At 36.8% G+C, this 19,607-nt stretch overlaps 1 protein-coding gene across 1 annotated transcript; it reads left to right on the top strand.

Moving 5' to 3' along the window:
* The first annotated feature begins 6,422 nt into the window (after nt 1-6,422).
* On the top strand, nt 6,423-14,401 carry LOC146159003 (uncharacterized). The gene is made up of 11 exons (XM_083384821.1): nt 6,423-6,458; nt 9,288-9,480; nt 10,356-10,536; nt 11,023-11,196; nt 11,507-11,667; nt 11,736-11,958; nt 12,269-12,390; nt 12,676-12,880; nt 13,093-13,405; nt 13,609-13,922; nt 14,347-14,401. The coding sequence occupies exons 1-11, from the start codon at nt 6,423-6,425 to the stop codon at nt 14,399-14,401; spliced, it is 1,977 nt and encodes a 658-aa protein (XP_083240947.1).
* Nucleotides 14,402-19,607: the final 5,206 nt, after the last annotated feature.

Below are 19,607 nucleotides of genomic sequence, written 5' to 3'. Positions count from 1 at the left end.
TACTTATTCACTTAAAAAATCTAAATACCAAACATATGCAACAATAATCTTACTGCGATTGCATTTGGCATTTTAAAAAGTTTAAATTTAATATGTGTGATAACGTAGTCATTACCGTAGGACATTTTTTGGCACATTCTTGCAATTCCATATAGTTGTTTATAAATATATCACAGTGTTAAGTAAACGTCAAGATATGTGGAAAACGATTTTAATCTTGACAAATCAAGTGCTATAATTTAGCAAACACAGTACCTTTTAATATGCCATTCAAACCGTCAAATATTGTTTGCAGTGCCGTCGAATGCCTTAACACAAGGAACACCAAGATCACTGAATACACGTCCGCCCTGGCTCAAAAGGTGACCGACTACAAGACGAAGTTCACCGAATACCACAACAAAATCCTTGAACAGAAGAAGGCGGCTCTTCGTTGCTCCCTTGAACGCGCTCACGGTAGGTTGGACGTCGAGCAACTTACAATGCGATAACTGCTCGAGTCATTGCAATGCAACAATTTACAGAAAAGTTGGACACGGAAACACATTTGACCGACGAGGTGATTGAAGCTGCCATTACCAAGTACAGCGATGACGAAACTGCTAAGATCACTGGTTGGGCGGATGAATACGAAACCAAGCTGAACGAAAATAAGGATAAGCTTGTCATGTACTACTCTTGCGCCTACAGATGCTTCCTCACCAATTGTTACCTCAAATTCTACAAGCGTAACTACTATCATGGATGGTGAGTGCTTTGATTCTGCAAAACTAAACAGAATATCGCACAATAACAAATAAAACAATGCTATTTTACAAAATACTAAATATATCAACAAACGTGTTCCACAATTCCTAGTACTTTTTCTACATAATTATATTGCCTATTCAAAATATTCATACGGTCAATATGAACCTGCCTATACGAAACGGGTTAAGTGCCACAAAAGTTATTACAATTGACAAACTCTTACCAGAATGTTAAACACGTAAATTATTTCTAAAAACCTGTCGTAATTCAGTAGATAGTATCCACTCAATGTTAATTTCGTTTAAAGTCGCAGTCTGAGAAACTGGTACTGCTTCAAGAGCAGTTATTGTGTCCGCTCATACTCCATCGGCCCATTCTGCTACAGATGGCGTAAAGTCAGCTACACTGGCCTGAAGACTTGCGACGTTGGTAAGTAAACCATGCGATACTTTCTGTTTAGTTTTTAAACGAAACTTGAATAATTTATACTTTACCTTGTTTTTAGTTACGTTTTTATTGCCATAAAAAAGCAATATTTGACTTTTAAAGGAACTATGAAACTTTTTCATGAAAGCCGTTTAATACGATTTGTCGCCTTTTAATAGATTTTTAACCACTTTTTGAATGTCGTCTATCCACGGCTTTTCTTTAGGAGCACAATGTTTACACTTATATTGCCATGAATTTTGTTTTGACTTGTGCTTCTATTTACAGACGCAGTTAACCCAACAGCAGACGATGCCGTTAAGGATATGACAACAGCAAAGGACGACGCAATCACTAAAATCCAAGGCTTGTTCGACGCTTGGAAGCTCAAGTGGGAGGGTATCCATGCAACTTACTCCACTAAGTATCGCCAAGTGGTCGAGGCTCGTGACGAGTGGGAAGTCAACCAATTGATCAACCACTACTATTGCATGTAAGTTGCTTTCTTCATCGCCGCAATAGCACATCGTTCTTTCACCAAGTTTCGAACTCATTCCAGTTTGCTTGTGTCCCCATTCCGACGTTCTTTGGTTCGAACATCACTTGAGCTTTGTTTTACAAAAATCAACTACTTGTTATCAGAAATCTGAAAATCAACTACTTTTTAATTGAAATTGCTTAAACTGTTATTATTTGACTTTGCAGCAACAATTCCAAGGAGCTGACGACCGAGCAGCAAACAGAGGTTGACGCTAAAAAGAGCGAATTGGAAGGTTTGGTTGACGGCAAAGTGACAGAATACGAGGAAAAGCTCAAGGGTTACCGTGATGATGCCGAGACAGACTTCAACGCAAAACGCGACGCCTACAAACTGCGTCTTGAAGGCTACATCGAAGACGTCAAAACCAAGTACTCAACGTGTCTTACTGACAGAACTACGGCAATCGGTGAATATCAGACAAAGTTGGAAGGAAAACGCGACGCACAACGCGAATGTCTTAAGAAGGCCGTTGACGATGTGAGTAAATCTAAGGGGTCTAACGTATTATTATATTTACACGGTGTTGATTAAGTAAATATTGCACAAATATTCTGCACTTGATTTCAGTTTTTTGGTCACTCGCAAATAAAAGTGCTACACCATACGCTGAGAAAAACTGTGCGAATACCTTTTATACAACGAGCTAATTTTTATTTGTAAACTGCACTTTCCAGGCCATTCTTGTTCAAATTGGTCGTTACACGAGCATGCTGAAGTTCATGTTCGGCGAAACCTTGCCCGATGAGGTCACCACACTCATCACCAAATATACCGCGGCATTGAACAAATACAGGGATGACGAGATCCTTGCCAAGTTCGACGAGTGCTGGCAAACCGACTTGCCCGCTTTGGTTCAGCATTATTCGTGCTGTTACAAATGCAAGATCGCCAGGTGGTGCTTCCCCGGCTTCTGCTTCGGCAACTACTACAAGTGGAGCATCTGCTATCCAAGCGGCTGCACCTACCGCTACAAGTACCGCTCTTACTGGTAAGTCGCCTTTTACTTATTTGCAATTAGATTAATTTCACCTTTCCTGCTGTTTTCCCGTTGCAATAAGATTGGCAATAGTTTAGTGTTTCTGTTCTATGAAGACGATCTCTTTCGGATGGAGAATATTATGGTCTTAACTATTTTGCACCCATGTAAACAAATTGGAATCTAGCCCTTTACGTAATGTAATTTGGAAAATGTTGTCGTTATGTTATGTTAAGGTTTGCAAAACTTTTTTGTTTTTAATCCTAGGTTATTCCGTTTTATGAAGCGTTTTTTACATTTAGTATATAGTTAATTGTCTTTTATCCATTCTAACGAAAAATAGCGGCACACATATCAATAGAATTCAACCGCAAAGCGATTTGGAATTTTTAAGCTGATATTTGGTTTGTACCTAATCCTTGTTGTTTTCTTTCAGCCGTACCTACAGATACCGCCTGTCTTGCTACGGAGGTCGCTACAGGTTCTGCTGAGTATCTCGTCAACCAGTGGACGATGTTCGGAAACGTAGTGCCACTTAGAATTGTGATGGCTTACTTAATAAGCCTTCACTTGATTTCCAACATCGTTGCGGAAAAATAAAACAAAAATAACAACATTAAATTGTGTTTGTTTCAAGTTGACTTTTTTGGGCAGACGGTTTTGTTTGATTTCAGAAAATACTGCTAATGATATAGGATAAAACAGAAGTATCAACATTCATTTTATGTTTGTTAGCACCCTCGAACAACTTGCCCATTTTCGATGGCGACTAAAATGTGATAAAATCTAGAGCTCTAACTATTTTTCCCTTTAGCAACAATAAAGCGCAACTTGTTTTAACACTTTGAAATTTTGACTTATTGTGTCGAACATAAACAACTAAACAAAACCAATAAACGCTCCTAATCGCAAAGAAAAAAACTCCCAATACTGAACCGGCCTTTTTCCCTAATGCATTAGCGCATACGAATCTCGCCACCTTCCAGGGCATTATGACGTAACAATCGAGCCTAAGGTGAAACTGCTTGCTGCTAGCTAGCTAGCTGCTAAACAACGTTGCGCAGACAGTTTTGGAAACAAAATAAACCTTTTGCAAACCCGAATTTGTCCGAAAGCCCTTTGGCTGCCCCTCACCGCAAAGCCCGACCCACTTGCGCCCGTCCCGAACTGCAACTTTCCACAAATTCTTCAACTAGCTGCCTATATCACCGCTCGCCAGACAATCCTTTCCAGCTCCCCCGCAACCAAAAAATCGAGCGGTATTCTTCATCGATGCTTATCCTTGTTTGACTTTTCACCTGAATACAACTTTGCAACAATATTATTTATGAAGTGTAGCAATAATGTTTATGCAGTTTTGTCTGAAAATATGCTAAGCGCTTAAAATTATACAAATATTTTTCAACTGCCAAAAATTATAAATCAAAATGTTCCTAATGAAGTTTCCTGATTTAGTTACTCTACATTGAATCTAGGAGTTTATTGCGTATGCAAAAGTTAACCATTTCAAGCCCGTTTAGCACAACATGAAATCTGATATGTTGCAGAAAACCTACTAATATCTAAATAATCTTTGCCATACACGGGTATGTTAAAAAGTAGCCGCTTTATTTTGAATATATTTTAGCATATTCAGAACAAATGCACATTTAAGAGAATATTTTAATTCCTCCTTTAATAAATACAAACTAAAACACCTATTTGGCCAATATGCATTGGAGTGGAGGCAAAGTGATAGGCCTATAGTCATATTATTTATGACTCGAAAATTGAATAAAAACAACTATATTTAAATTTCGTTTTCTCCAACAGAAAATACAGAATAAAACAAAATTTAAAGGGAGATATGTTGTAAGAATATTACTACTTCGCAATACATAAAGCTGCTTTTCCGAAAAGTGATTTCAACTAAAGTTTAAACAAAAACGCCAAATGTAACAGTTGCTAAATTATCTTTGTGCTGCTAGGTGGCGTGTTTGAATACTTGCTAACCAATTCAGACACAGACCAGGGTATTTTCTTCCGGTTTCGCTAAAATAATTGCTACATTTATTTTAAAACGTTCAGAACTTGCCAAAGTCCCCGAAATTATCAAGTGCAGGTTACTGATTAGTGATACCTAAACAATACGTTTAAGATCGACACAAGATAAAAAACACTTTATTTTATAAACTATTGTTAAAAACATTAAAATGTATTTTTTAAAGCGAAATAATGCGCCTATCAAATTAGATAATTCCATCTTCATACACACGCATACCCAGGTTTTTAAACTGGGTTTTTAAAAAGACTTTAGGTTAACTGTTTGTCGTAAAGAAATGTTCCATAAATATGTGAGATAGGAGTAGTTGTAAAGTGCCTAAATTCGTGTTAACAGGGCAAGCTAAGGTGGTAAATCAAAACCTGAATACACTCTAAGTGCTGCTTTGATTGATATACATCCCAGTGGAAAATTACCAGTAAGTTCCAATTTAGCGCTTGACATCTGTGAGCCACGTGACATAGCAACCTCATCGTCAACGTCATAACAAGTTGAAAACATTGCATCGTCACGAGAGCAATTGATTGCTGCCCGAGCTCTCGATTCATCGGCAGGTTATGCTTAAAACAGACAAACCTCAGTGGTTCGATCGTCACGGATAATTCGAAAACAGCGCCAATTGTGGTGCCTAAAATAAAATGTATCTACTGCAAGGTGCGAAGTAGCGAACCACATTGAAACAATTAAAACACAGCTTTGGGGCTTAACGTGCAGCAAGCATTTTACGAAACACACAAGGAAAAATGTAGATGTTCGGAAATTTACACTGTAAAACCCAATCGGACAAAAAAACAAATGGGTCTTATATAATTTGCTTACACATCTGAAGCGTTATTAACAAAATTATTTGATTTAGACACAGCTTAAGACAAAAACAAAGATAAGTTAAATACATCACCTTTTATTAGTGTGTTGAATGATTTACATCAAAGTAAATAGTGATGATATTGATAGTCATAGTATTGTTTTGTAGCCTAGTGCTGCATTTCACTTAAATGCGATCCAGACATCAACTAATTAAGAGAGCATCCATTTTTGCAGTGTCTGGATAACTGTCAGCGGAATCCAACCACAGTGGAAAATTACCGGTAGATTTTCCTAGTTAGCCCTTGACATGTGTGCACCACGTGGCATAGCAACATCATCGTCAACGTCATAACAAGTTGAAAACATTGCATCGGCACGAGAGGAATTGATTGTTGCGCGAGCTCTCGATTCATCGGCAGGTAGTGCTTAAACATACAAACCTCAGCGATTCGATCGTCACGGAATCGGTCGGCTCTGGACGAGAGCTCTTCAACAATCGTCAGGTGGAACTTCAGATGTCGCAAACCTAGCGGAATTTTGCGTCCCGAGAGCAATTACTGCGCGATTAGACCCTTGATCAATGTGACAAACGGCTCACAGCACAGACGATATGCAGGATGATTGACAGGCGAGAGTGGCAGGCATGCACGAAACTACACTTGAAGGTTAGCTGAACGCGCTTGCATGAGGGCCACGACGCGATTTGTCGAGAGTGCTTTGCGTCTCAGGTGTCCGGTGCTCCAACAGCGGCCACAAAATATTTTGCCTGGTTGTTAAAAACAGCACCTCTTCAAAGCCACGCGATACTCTATATAATCGCCGCACCAATAAGCCATCTTCAGTCTTTCACTCGAAGACAAGAGGAAGAGAACTTGCAGAAGATGAGAATCCTGATCGTTCTACTGGCTTGCATTGCGGTGAGTTCCCGTTAATATTTTTTTCGAAAGCAGTGACGCTTATTTCGTCCTTGCTTTGTGCCTCTTGCTAAACCTCTGGAGAAATTTTCTGTCAATTTACAGCTATAGATTTCCTCGGACGACACAGCAGTATGACGTCACCCAACGATGAATTTACGTTACTGGCATGTTGAACGTCTTTTAGAAAAGGACACTAGTGCTAACGTTATGTGGCATTTCTTGCCACCTTTCTTCACGTTTTGCAGGGTTTTTTTTCGATGATTTGCAGAAACGTTTCCGGGAAGATTGTGGTAAAATGCCCGAGCCCGTGATTTGACACAAAACCATTTTTTTCTTCACAGTTAGACTCGTTAGGTCTAAAACAAACAACTGCAGATAAAACTGTAGCGAAAAACTAACGTTTATCCAGGTGCATTGCTTCAAGTATGAAATCACAAATAGACGGTAACACGGTTAGTTACCAAGAGCTCTGTAATACTTTTGGTGACTATAGAGGGTTCTCTAATCTTTCGTGTTTTATTCCGATTGCCGATATTTGGGGCGAAGTACGGAAGCGCAGTCGATTAACGTTGCTACGATGGCCAAACAAGTCAAATTGGCGAACTTAAAACGTGTGTAGGCATTTTGTCAAGGTTAATGTGATCTTGAGCTTTGAGAAGCCCAATTACCCTTGGTTGTTGATGAACAACGATTTTGAAATATATTTTTTGACTGTTAACAACTTTTGCTCGCAAAACAAATTGCAATATCGTGTTGGATTAAATTAGCACCGATACCACAAGAATATCGGACGAGTGCCGATACTATATCACTTAGCATCGGGCATATCAGCTCTGATACTAAAAATATTTCAATTGAGATATACGAAAACAAAAGAAACAAAAAACATCACAAAAATATTGCGGCTAAGCACTAAATACAATTTATTTAAAAGTCTACCCCGATGTAGATACAAGAATTGCGTTTGGGCAAAAGGTATATAAAGTACGGCTTCAAACAAAAATTAGTGTTTTTATTTTAATTTACTATATTTATATTGCACAGAGATTTGTCTATTCCACGACCGTAGGGACGCATTTCTTTCTACTGCTATACGCAGTCTAGATTTTAGAACTACACGTGTTGTGTTTAATTATAAAAAACACTAATCTTGGCCTCCTAAACGATAGTGATAATAATTGGTGTCTCTTGCGCCAATTTGGTAATCGGGCTTTTAGTTTTACCAAAACATTTCTAGTTTCGACTCAATTTATTTGATATATTCCTTAGATTTTTCATGTGCTTTTAAAAATCAAAACCCGAACATGACGTAAAACAACGGCATAATTTTGTTGTTTTCAATGTTCGCATAAGGTCTTTAAAACTGTTTGTGCGTCGTAACGTTAGGGAACAATAATAGCATAACGTGCGACTGTGGTAGTTGGTATCCCTGGTAAAATTTACTATCTTAACATAAAAATCAGATTAAAGTGGATCCGACAGGTGATAAAGGCACATTGTAAACTTGAATGTTTAAATCGCGATTTCAAGCAACCATCAAATAATAGCTTTTTCTTTCGTTCCAGCAGACGTTGGTTAAGGCACTGAGAATGATTGCGAGTAATTAATTGAACAAAAAGAGGGACACAATTTTTTGCAAGCCTATTTTAATCAACCCTAGCAACAACAAAACATACTAAAAAAATTTTCAGGTCGCTAGCTTTAAAACAATTGATTTTCCCTCCACGTATTTCTAAAAGCTGTATTTTTGGGAAAAAATTGAATGACTTTTTAATAGAAAACAAAAAAAAAATTAATTTAGTTTTTGCAAAAAACAATGTTTCTCTGTTACAATTATCGGCATCGAAAAATGTGTCACCCCTCGTTTAACCACTACGCACTTGAAAATTTTATCTAAGGCAGCTTTTGTCCTTACACAAGGCTAGATGTGTTGAAGGCCCGATAAATTTACCAACAATCTACAATCCATTATTGAGACTGTTTTGATTTTGTTGAGTGGTTGGAAATACCGCCTAATTCTAGGCGAATTCAGTAGAAATATACGCGTTGTTTGTTTGACTTTTATACTTTATTCCCCACAGTTGACAGATGGGAAGTGAGCCTGCTAATAATAAAGCGCGTTTAAGTGTATCCCCTTAAATGTTTATTCCTTTAAATGATTTCTCACTGTTTTATCGCCTAAAACTCGTAATTTTTTCTTCAGTTCTTTTTTCTTCTATTGATGTAAAATTCTTTTTGAAAACAAAACGCCTGTGGTATTGCACTAAAACAAGTAAAACATAAAACAAATTGCTGAATATTTCAAACAAAACCCGTAACTTGTTGTTTTTGTTGTTGTATTTTCATTAGCCATTTTCGATTTGTGTATAGTACGTTTTTCAACAATTAAAAAAAGAGCTTCAAGGCTGTTTTGGTTTTCTAAACACAGGTGCTCAGCAACTTACTTACGTATGGTATACTGGTTATCTTAGTTAAGAATACAGAAAACATGTGTGCAGCCCAACCTATTGAAGCCTGCTAATGAATTTGTCAACTACGGGGAATCCTGGTTGCGGCTGCTGCGAGGTTAAAATTGAGCTTAACCAATAAAAATAATCAGCAACCACGCGTGTTTGCCTTTTTTACCTTGGTAAGGAGAAGCGCCGGTTTGAAATGAAATTGGTTGTGTTTTGAATATTGTTTAGATTAAACAAATACATAAAAAATATACTTTGTTTGAAGTTTGTCTAAAAACTGTAAAGGTTAAGTCCATAAATTTGCTTAAGGAACCTTAACTTTCAATTTCCCTGAATAAAAACTTTGCTAATCACAGCATTTTGTTTAATGCAGGCGGCCAACGCCGGTTCGTATTATTATACGTACGGCTACAAGTACTACTGCTCCCACCATTTCAACGTTTACCCTCCCTACACCTTCTGGAGGTTTAACGTCTACTTCAAGAGCTGCTGGTGCACGAGCAGTTACTACACTAAAATCCTTAGCTACTACCCAAAGAGCGACTGTGGGACAGAGGGATGGCAAGGTTTGACGCTTTCTTAGATTATCACCAATTTCTGGTTTTCAAAAACAATACAGTTTTGCAATGAATAACTAAAATTAATTACCGCCAAAAATAAGAATGAAATCAAGGCGCAGAGCGTTAAAACAAGATTAGAGGAGACATTTTTGCTTTATGTAAGGAGAAATTTTGTTTAAATAAATAATTTTTGGTGTTGCTCTAAATTTAAAAGTTTTTGCTAAACTTTAAGCAGCCTGCGTAAGATATGCAAACTTTGAAACATGAAACAACCTTGCATATGCGCAAAGGAAAAAGCAAAGTGCTCGCCTGCTTTTTCTTTTGCGAAATACACTCACTACTAAACTGGCCTTTTTCTCTACAGCACTAGAAAATCACGCCACCTTACAAGGCATTGTGACGTAATACTCGCACTTTAGGTCAACTGTTACTGCTAGACAGCTGTTGAACAACGTTGCGCATAGGTTTTGGGAGACAAAATAAAACTTTTGCGAAGTTGCCTCGCATAAATTCGTTCGGGAACTCTTTGGCCTCGCATAGCCACCACGAATTACCCTCCGGCATCCAGCCCAAAAACAGATTTCCACCGAGTTGTTCAGTTGGCTGCACATTTCGCCGCTCCCTTGTTGGCAACACTCTCTTGCGCCCCTCGAAACCACATTGTTTTTATTTAATTATGACGCAATAATCTGCAAGTGCTAAATCTAGCGGTGCCCCACCCCTTTTATTTATTATTTATTCATTACCGTCAAAAGTCTAGCAGTTAAGTTTGTCTTGTAAGTTGACGCTGTTTATGAATGCAAAAAGCTTAACGTTATTCTTTAATGCAGGGTATTAGCTTGGTAATGCTTCTCCGTCTGAAAATCACCATTGTTTTGCAGAAAAAACCGTCGACGAAGTCAAAACAGAAATGGAAGGAGAACTTTCAACTGAGTACACTAGGATCACTGGAGAGATGGACTCGCGTAAAACCGACTGGGAAGCCGACTTAGACAAGCGTGCCGGCCTCTACAAAGATGCCTTCAAGAATCACATTGAAACATATTACAAATACTTGATTGAGTAATTAGACGTTCTTTATATTAACATTTCATGATTTATTAATAAGTATTTGTATTACAAATAGGCATATACACAATCATTTTACACTTAAATACGCACTATCCATTACAAACTAATAATTTTGAGACTTTTACATATAGTTCGTCGTGTGTTAAGGGCGATTTTAAGATTACTCTATTGTTTTCTGTTAAAAGTGTGCCGCGAAATACTTAAGATTTTTATGTGTGCAGCGAGCCAAACATGTTTGGGAACCACTGGTTTAAAAGCTAAAACGACAGTCCGAAATGGTTGGTGGTGAACATTAGCCTAATAAATTTTAAACAAAAAAACATACAAACTCGAATTTTCGTACGGCCAATAAACTGCCTGATACATTAATTTATGCTCAATTTATTTTTCTGTTAAAGATCCAGTTTAATGTTTATTTGTTTTTTTCACAAAAGAGATTCACAAAACCTTGTAATAATGTTTTTTTCTTTCTAACAGTGCCAAAGAAGAGGAGGCGGATAAACAAACACTTCGCGACGAAAGGGATGAAAAGATAAGACTCTACAACGAAGATATCGACGGTAAAGTCACAAAAGCAAAAAGCGATTATGGCACTGCTCTTGCGGCAAAGAAAACAGCGGTTGAAGATTACCACAAGGAGTTGGTCTCACGGTTGGATACCTTCAATACTTATTCACTTAAAAAATCTAAATACCAAACATATGCAACAATAATCTTACTGCGATTGCATTTGGCATTTTAAAAAGTTTAAATTTAATATGTGTGATAACGTAGTCATTACCGTAGGACATTTTTTGGCACATTCTTGCAATTCCATATAGTTGTTTATAAATATATCACAGTGTTAAGTAAACGTCAAGATATGTGGAAAACGATTTTAATCTTGACAAATCAAGTGCTATAATTTAGCAAACACAGTACCTTTTAATATGCCATTCAAACCGTCAAATATTGTTTGCAGTGCCGTCGAATGCCTTAACACAAGGAACACCAAGATCACTGAATACACGTCCGCCCTGGCTCAAAAGGTGACCGACTACAAGACGAAGTTCACCGAATACCACAACAAAATCCTTGAACAGAAGAAGGCGGCACTTCGTTGCTCCCTTGAACGCGCTCACGGTAGGTTGGACGTCGAGCAACTTACAATGCGATAACTGCTCGAGTCATTGCAATGCAACAATTTACAGAAAAGTTGGACACGGAAACACATTTGACCGACGAGGTGATTGAAGCTGCCATTACCAAGTACAGCGATGACGAAACTGCTAAGATCACTGGTTGGGCGGATGAATACGAAACCAAGCTGAACGAAAATAAGGATAAGCTTGTCATGTACTACTCTTGCGCCTACAGATGCTTCCTCACCAATTGTTACCTCAAATTCTACAAGCGTAACTACTATCATGGATGGTGAGTGCTTTGATTCTGCAAAACTAAACAGAATATCGCACAATAACAAATAAAACAATGCTATTTTACAAAATACTAAATATATCAACAAACGTGTTCCACAATTCCTAGTACTTTTTCTACATAATTATATTGCCTATTCAAAATATTGATACGGTCAATATGAACCTGCCTATACGAAACGGGTTAAGTGCCACAAAAGTTATTACAATTGACAAACTCTTACCAGAATGTTAAACACGTAAATTATTTCTAAAAACCTGTTGTAATTCAGTAGATAGTATCCACTCAATGTTAATTTCGTTTAAAGTCGCAGTCTGAGAAACTGGTACTGCTTCAAGAGCAGTTATTGTGTCCGCTCATACTCCATCGGCCCATTCTGCTACAGATGGCGTAAAGTCAGCTACACTGGCCTGAAGACTTGCGACGTTGGTAAGTAAACCATGCGATACTTTCTGTTTAGTTTTCAAACGAAACTTGAATAATTTATACTTTACCTTGTTTTTAGTTACGTTTTTATTGCCATAAAAAAGCAATAATTGACTTTTAAAGGAACTATGAAACTTTTTCATGAAAGCCGTTTAATACGATTTGTCGCCTTTTAATAGATTTTTAACCACTTTTTGAATGTCGGCTATCCACGGCTTTTCTTTAGGAGCACAATGTTTACACTTATATTGCCATGAATTTTGTTTTGACTTGTGCTTCTATTTACAGACGCAGTTAACCCAACAGCAGACGATGCCGTTAAGGATATGACAACAGCAAAGGACGACGCAATCACTAAAATCCAAGGCTTGTTCGACGCTTGGAAGCTCAAGTGGGAGGGTATCCATGCAACTTACTCCACTAAGTATCGCCAAGTGGTCGAGGCTCGTGACGAGTGGGAAGTCAACCAATTGATCAACCACTACTATTGCATGTAAGTTGCTTTCTTCATCGCCGCATTAGCACATCGTTCTTTCACCAAGTTTCGAACTCATTCCAGTTTGCTTGTGTCCCCATTCCGACGTTCTTTGGTTCGAACATCACTTGAGCTTTGTTTTACAAAAATCAACTACTTGTTATCAGAAATCTGAAAATCAACTACTTTTTAATTGAAATTGCTTAAACTGGTATTATTTGACTTTGCAGCAACAATTCCAAGGAGCTGACGACCGAGCAGCAAACAGAGGTTGACGCTAAAAAGAGCGAATTGGAAGGTTTGGTTGACGGCAAAGTGACAGAATACGAGGAAAAGCTCAAGGGTTACCGTGACGATGCCGAGACAGACTTCAACGCAAAACGCGACGCCTACAAACTGCGTCTTGAAGGCTACATCGAAGACGTCAAAACCAAGTACTCAACGTGTCTTACTGACAGAACTACGGCAATCGGTGAATATCAGACAAAGTTGGAAGGAAAACGCGACGCACAACGCGAATGTCTTAAGAAGGCCGTTGACGATGTGAGTAATAAGGGGTCTAACGTATTATTATATTTACACGGTGTTGATTAAGTAAATATTGCACAAATATTCTGCGTTCATTGGACTTGATTTCAGTTTTTTGGTCACTCGCAAATAAAAGTGCTACACCATACGCTGGGCAAAACTGTGCGAATACCTTTTATTCAACGAGCCAGTTTTTATTTGGAAACTGCACTTTCCAGGCCATTCAAGTTCAAATTGGTCGTTACACGAGCATGCTGAAGTTCATGTTCGGCGAAACCTTGCCCGATGAGGTCACCACACTCCTCACCAGTTATCTCGCTGCATTGAACAAATACAGGGATGACGAGATCCTTGCCAAGTTCGACGAGTGCTGGCAAACCGACTTGCCCGCTTTGGTTCAGCATTATTCCTGCTGTTACAAATGCAAGATCGCCAGGTGGTGCTTCCCCGGCTTCTGCTTCGGCAACTACTACAAGTGGAGCATCTGCTATCCAAGCGGCTGCACCTACCGCTACAAGTACCGCTCTTACTGGTAAGTCGCCTTTTACTTAATTACAATTAGATTAATTTCACCTTTCCTGCTGTTTTCCCGTTGCAATAAGATTGGCAATAGTTTAGTGTTTCTGTTCTATGAAGACGATCTCTTTCGGATGGAGAATATTATGGTCTTAACTATTTTGCACCCATGTAAACAAATTGGAATCTAGCCCTTTACGTAATGTAATTTGGAAAATGTTGTCGTTATGTTATGTTAAGGTTTGCAAAACTTTTTTGTTTTTAATCCTAGGTGATTCCGTTTTGTGAAGCGTTTTTTACATTTAGTATATAGTTAATTGTCTTTTATCCATTCTAACGAAAAATAGCGGCACACATGTCAATAGAATTCAACCGCAAAGCGTTTTGGAATTTTTAAGCTGATATTTGGTTTGTACCTAATCCTTGTTGTTTTCTTTCAGCCGTACCTACAGATACCGCCTGTCTTGCTACGGAGGTCGCTACAGGTTCTGCTGAGTATACCGTCAACCAGCAGACGATGTTCGGAAACGTAGTGTCAATTAGAATTGTGATGGCTTACTTAATAAGCCTTCACTTGATTTCCAACATCGTTGCGGAAAAATAAAACAAAAATAACAACACTAAATTGTGTTTGTTTCAAGTTGACTTTTTTGGGCAGACGGTTTTGTTTGATTTCAGGAAATACTGCTGATGATATAGGATAAAACAGGAGTACCAACATTAATTTTATGTTTGTTTTTTTAGTTGTCTCTTTTTAGTTGCGGATTCTACCCTCGAACAACTTGCCCACTTTCGATGGCGACTAACAAGTGATAAAATCTAGAGCTCTAACTATTTTTCCCTTTAGCAACAATAAAGCGCAGCTTGTTCTTACACTTTGAAATTTTGACTTATTGTGTCGGACATAAACAACCCAGCAGAATACAATAAACGCGCCTAATCGCAAAGGAAAAAGGCAGGCGGGCACCTCAAATAAAAAAAATCTCAATACTAAACCGGCTTTTTTCCCTAACTAATGTATTAGCGCATACGAATCACGCCACCTTCCAGGGCTTTATGACGTAACACTCGCGCCTAACGTCAAACTGTTTGCTGCTAGCTAGCTAGCTGCTGAACAACGTTGTGCAGAAGGAATAAACCTTTTGCAAACCCGAATTTGTCTGAAAGCCCTTTGGCTGCCCTTTACCGCAAAGCCCGACCCGCCCGCGGCCGCCCCGAACAGCAACATTTTTACAAATTCTTTAAATAGATGCCTATATCACCGCTCGCCTGACAACCCATTCCAGCTCCCCCGCAACCGAAAAATCGAGCGGTATTCTTCATCGATGCTTATCCTTGTTTGACTTTTCACCTGAATACAACTTTGCAACAATATTATTTATGAAGTGTAGCAATAACGTTTATGCAGTTTAGTCTGAAAATATGCTAAGCGCTTAAGATTATACAAATATTTTTCAACTGAAAATTATAAACCAAAATGTTCCTAATGAAGTTTTCATATTTGGTTACTCTACATTGAATCTAGGAGTTTATTGCGTATGCAAAAGTTAACATTTCAAGCCCGTTTAGCACAACATGAAATCTGATATGTTGCAGAAAACCTACTAATATCTAAAAAATCTTTGCCATACACGGGTATGTTAAAAGATAGCCACTTTATTTTGAATATATTTTAGCATAATCAGAACAAATGCGTAAAATGTAACCTAAAATACCTCTTTGTGAAATATGCATTGGATTGGAGGCAAAGTGATATAGTTATTTTTATTTATGACTCGAAAATTGAATAAAAACAACTATATTTAAATTTCGTTTTCCCCAACAGAAAATACAGAATAAAACAAAAGTTTAAAAGGAGATATGTTGTAAGAACATTACTGCTTCGCAATCAGTAAAACTGCTTCTTCGATCAAAGAATAAACGAAAAGGCCAAATGTGGCACTTGCAAAATTATCTTTGTGCTGCTAGGTGGCATGTTTGAGTACTTGCTAACCAATTCAAACACAGACCACATGATTTTTTACCGGTTTCGCTAAAATAATTGCTACATTTTAAAACGTTCGGAATTTACCAAACTGACTTCAATTCTCAATTTTGGGTTCCTGATTCGCAAAAAACGTAATATAACAATACCTAAACAATGCGTTCAAGATAGACACAAGATAAAAAAACATATCATTTTAAAATCTTTTCCGACAAAATAGATTGGATTCTCCACACAATTAATATGCTCAGCAACAAAAATGCGACTTTTAATTCAATGTTGAAGCTGCAGCCAGCAACTAAATAAGGAGAAACATTAAAAAACTTAGCTTTTATTATCCGTACCTCATGGGTGTATAAAGGTTTTGTTTAAACTAACTGTGTCCAAGGAAACACTCATGTTTTTACATTTTCTGTCAAATATACGTAAAACAATCAAAAACACTGCGGCGCGTGGGTTTGAATACCCTGGCAATTTTAAGCCAACAGCAACCTGATCATATGATCATTCAATTCAGAAATCAACTAATGCTTTACGGAAGTAATAAATCTTAACGTTGCAATCCATACTTTATTCCAATGGTTTCCAACTATTTATGGCTCGTTGCACCAATCAGCAATACTTAAATAGATATATTTAAGAACGTCTGCAAAACACGTGAAAGTTTGTGCGAAATGAAAACGCATCAAGTGCTTTATCTTGTTTACCCAGGGATTACCCTAAATATAATAGCCTCATGGCAAAGATGGTATTATTCTGCACGGCGCTGGATTTTGGTCCAGCCGTCCTGGGCGTCTGCAAAAATTTTTACAAAACCTTCAGTTTGCTTTAAAAGTCCAGTTTTGCTGAAATTCCAGTATAAAAATTAAATCACCAACTTTCTTGGGAATCTAAGAGTAGAACTAGTTTTTCGGTTACATTTAAGGGACATTAAGGCAGCCAGCAAAAAACTAATATATATGCAAATAAAGTTTCATGATGAGGTTTTGAGTAGTTATACAAAGATAAAACTTTCTATAAAATTCTTGCAATACTAAAAAAAACAAGTAATATTCAAAATACTTTTTTAATTGCTGCAACATGGCAATGTCATTACGATTAACATATCTTGACAAAGTGCACATGTCTTCTGTCCAGTTCGACTTCGGGTCTCACACCGTGGCTTCGGGTGATCTACCCGCGGAAATTAAAAGACGAAAACACGTGAGGACTAAAAAAATGTCTTCTGCCAAGTTTATTACGTTTAAAAATTTGGGAACTTTGCGAACTGATTTCCGGAAACACTGGGTGTCTGCCCCCTTCAGATGCCTTTAATTACTAATAGACAGAACAGGTTAAAGACATGTATGTCTTCAATGGTATTTAAAAAAAGGTTTTAAAAACAGAACGTTATTGCATCAATTAAATTCTGAAATATATTAGGTAGCTGTTAACGAGAAAAATGTTACCATTTTCTGTTACAAGACAAAACAATTTCAGTGGAAAAACACCTGCTATTATACATCGCAATTTCAGGTAAAAGCCTGGTACAAGGCATCTACAAGAGTTACAAGCCGTATTCCCCAGCATTTCTAAGCAAAATTGAAGCAGCGAACGCTGAATGAGCTGAGCGGACATCGAAGTTGCAACACTTGGTTAGGTTGGATGAATTAACATAAAAAAACTTCGGTTTCATTTAACTAGAGGTTTCGGAAAGTTTTCACCTGAATTTACTGACCTATGTGTATCCTTAACTAATTTAGCGTAACTTTTCTTTAAAATTACAGTTGACTTACCGCATATTTTGAGCTTATTAATAATAATCAAAACTGTCAAGGCTGTACAAATCGCCGTAATCTCAGTTTTTAATATTTGATTATTAGTAAAGTAAAATACATTTAAAAAGTCGCCTGGCTTTAGAAAAATCACAGAAGATTATATTCATGTTTTACAATTTTATGCCTTCATTTTATTGTATTTAATGACATTGAAATACCTTTCAAACGACAAAAAAATGATTATAAATGACGATATCTTTTATTTCATTGTATAGTGAATCTGTTAATTAAATGAGATGGTTATATAAATGGTTCTAAACAAAAATTGCCAAATCGTCTTGATGAAGTAATTTTAGTTCACAGCGAAAGCGAGCTGAGAGGAAACAGTGTTTCCCTATCAAGACAGGTTCCTAATTATAGCTTGTATTGATTTACTATTGACGTATAGAGCGTTTAGTTACCGGTACCGAATTTTATTTTTCAGATAATTCAGAACCTAAGTTGTTTAAAAATCTTAGTTGTATTTGTTGGTCATTATGATTGACACACAAAAATTCATATAGTTTCAATCCACATAGCATATTTCCAATAAATTTTATACATAAATTGGTCGTATTGTACATTTATTGGTTTTGTGCTTGACATTTGCAAAGAAGCGAACAGAAGGCAAAATGCGTTTCCCCATTAAACTGGTTTCCTAATTATAGTCTGATTGGTTTGGTGTTGACGTATATATCTTTGAGTTAAAGCTAATCTATTTTTCACATAAATTATAATCTTACTTGTTTGGAAATCTAAATTAAATGTGATGATCTAATCTAATCTATGGATTTTATTCTTGTAACAAAAAAGCACACATTGTTTGTTTCCAAATAATTTTATTTCATATACAGCATTGACAACAGTGTTGTGCGTTTTCACTGTGGGGAACAGAGAAGTATTAGTGTTTCCCCATTAAGATGGTTTCCTTATTATATCTTGTAGTATTTTACTATTGATGTAATGAGCTTTAAGTTATAGCTAATTTATGTTTCAGTTAAATTCAAACCAAGTTTTTGAAAATCTACTGTAACTTGAATTTGATGGATTTCATTATTAAAACATAAAAACAAACACATTTTCAATTCACATTGTTTATTTTCAATTAATTTTATTCGAAATAAAGCAACACTATTTACACAAAAACAAAACAAAATTATGACTCTAAACTTACAATTTATTTACATTGCTGTTGCATTAAAATATACGTATGGGTCCTGTATGTTGCAAAGTTTTTGTCACCAGTAAGTCAAAAAAATATTAAAAGTTTTTTTAAAAGTAACGAAAATTGTCTTTTGCGTTTAGTGTGACAATTTGATTAAAAAAAATTAAAAATAATTTACCTTGAGTTGATTTCAAATCAATTTTATTCACCGTTTGGATTGTGTTGTAGCTTAGGTTTTAAATCATTTATTGGATTTAAAACAAAACACACATACATCAAACTACATGTTTATTTACAAGCCATTTTGTTTTCAAACATGGAATCTTTGTTTAAATAAAATTAAGCTAAAATACAATTTATTTACAATTATTTTCAACGAAATGAATATATATTTCAAAACAGTTATTTGTTGACGTTTCCCCACAATTGGATGACTCCTACAAACAAATAAAACATGTTAGACCTATCAACAAATTTTTCGCTGGATCTTAATGCAATAGAAAATGTCTGTTAAGTTTCTATGCTATTGATTTTCAAAAAAAGAAATGCCCATTTTCCCAAGCGCGGTTAACTTTCGCTGTTTCATATAGCTAACTAGCTCTTCTGGTTTTATTCTCTAGGTATGTATTTACAATTAGGATAGTTTTAAAAATTGTTCATCCCTTTACTTGTGTTGGAGTTGGCCCCGCCGGGGCGTGGCAAAATAAAATTTTGCAACTAGTAATAACGTTGGATTAATAAAAACGAAGCCTCACA

The sequence above is a fragment of the Ascidiella aspersa genome, chromosome 3 (assembly GCF_963924565.1).
Source record: "Ascidiella aspersa chromosome 3, kaAscAspe10.2, whole genome shotgun sequence".
NCBI classification, from domain to species: domain Eukaryota; kingdom Metazoa; phylum Chordata; class Ascidiacea; order Phlebobranchia; family Ascidiidae; genus Ascidiella; species Ascidiella aspersa.
Note: the sequence above shows the minus strand (reverse complement) of the source record. Positions and strands in the feature narration are given on the sequence as shown.

What these genes read in the sequence shown, in the direction of transcription:
- LOC146159003 (XM_083384821.1), top strand. Translation starts at nt 6,423, where the DNA reads ATGAGAATCCTGATCGTTCTACTGGCTTGCATTGCG. An exon ending in CACAAGGAGTTGGTCTCACG is followed by an intron (nt 11,197 to 11,506) that starts GTTGGATACCTT and finishes TATTGTTTGCAG; the next exon opens with TGCCGTCGAATGCCTTAACA. An exon ending in ATCAACCACTACTATTGCAT is followed by an intron (nt 12,881 to 13,092) that starts GTAAGTTGCTTT and finishes TTGACTTTGCAG; the next exon opens with CAACAATTCCAAGGAGCTGA.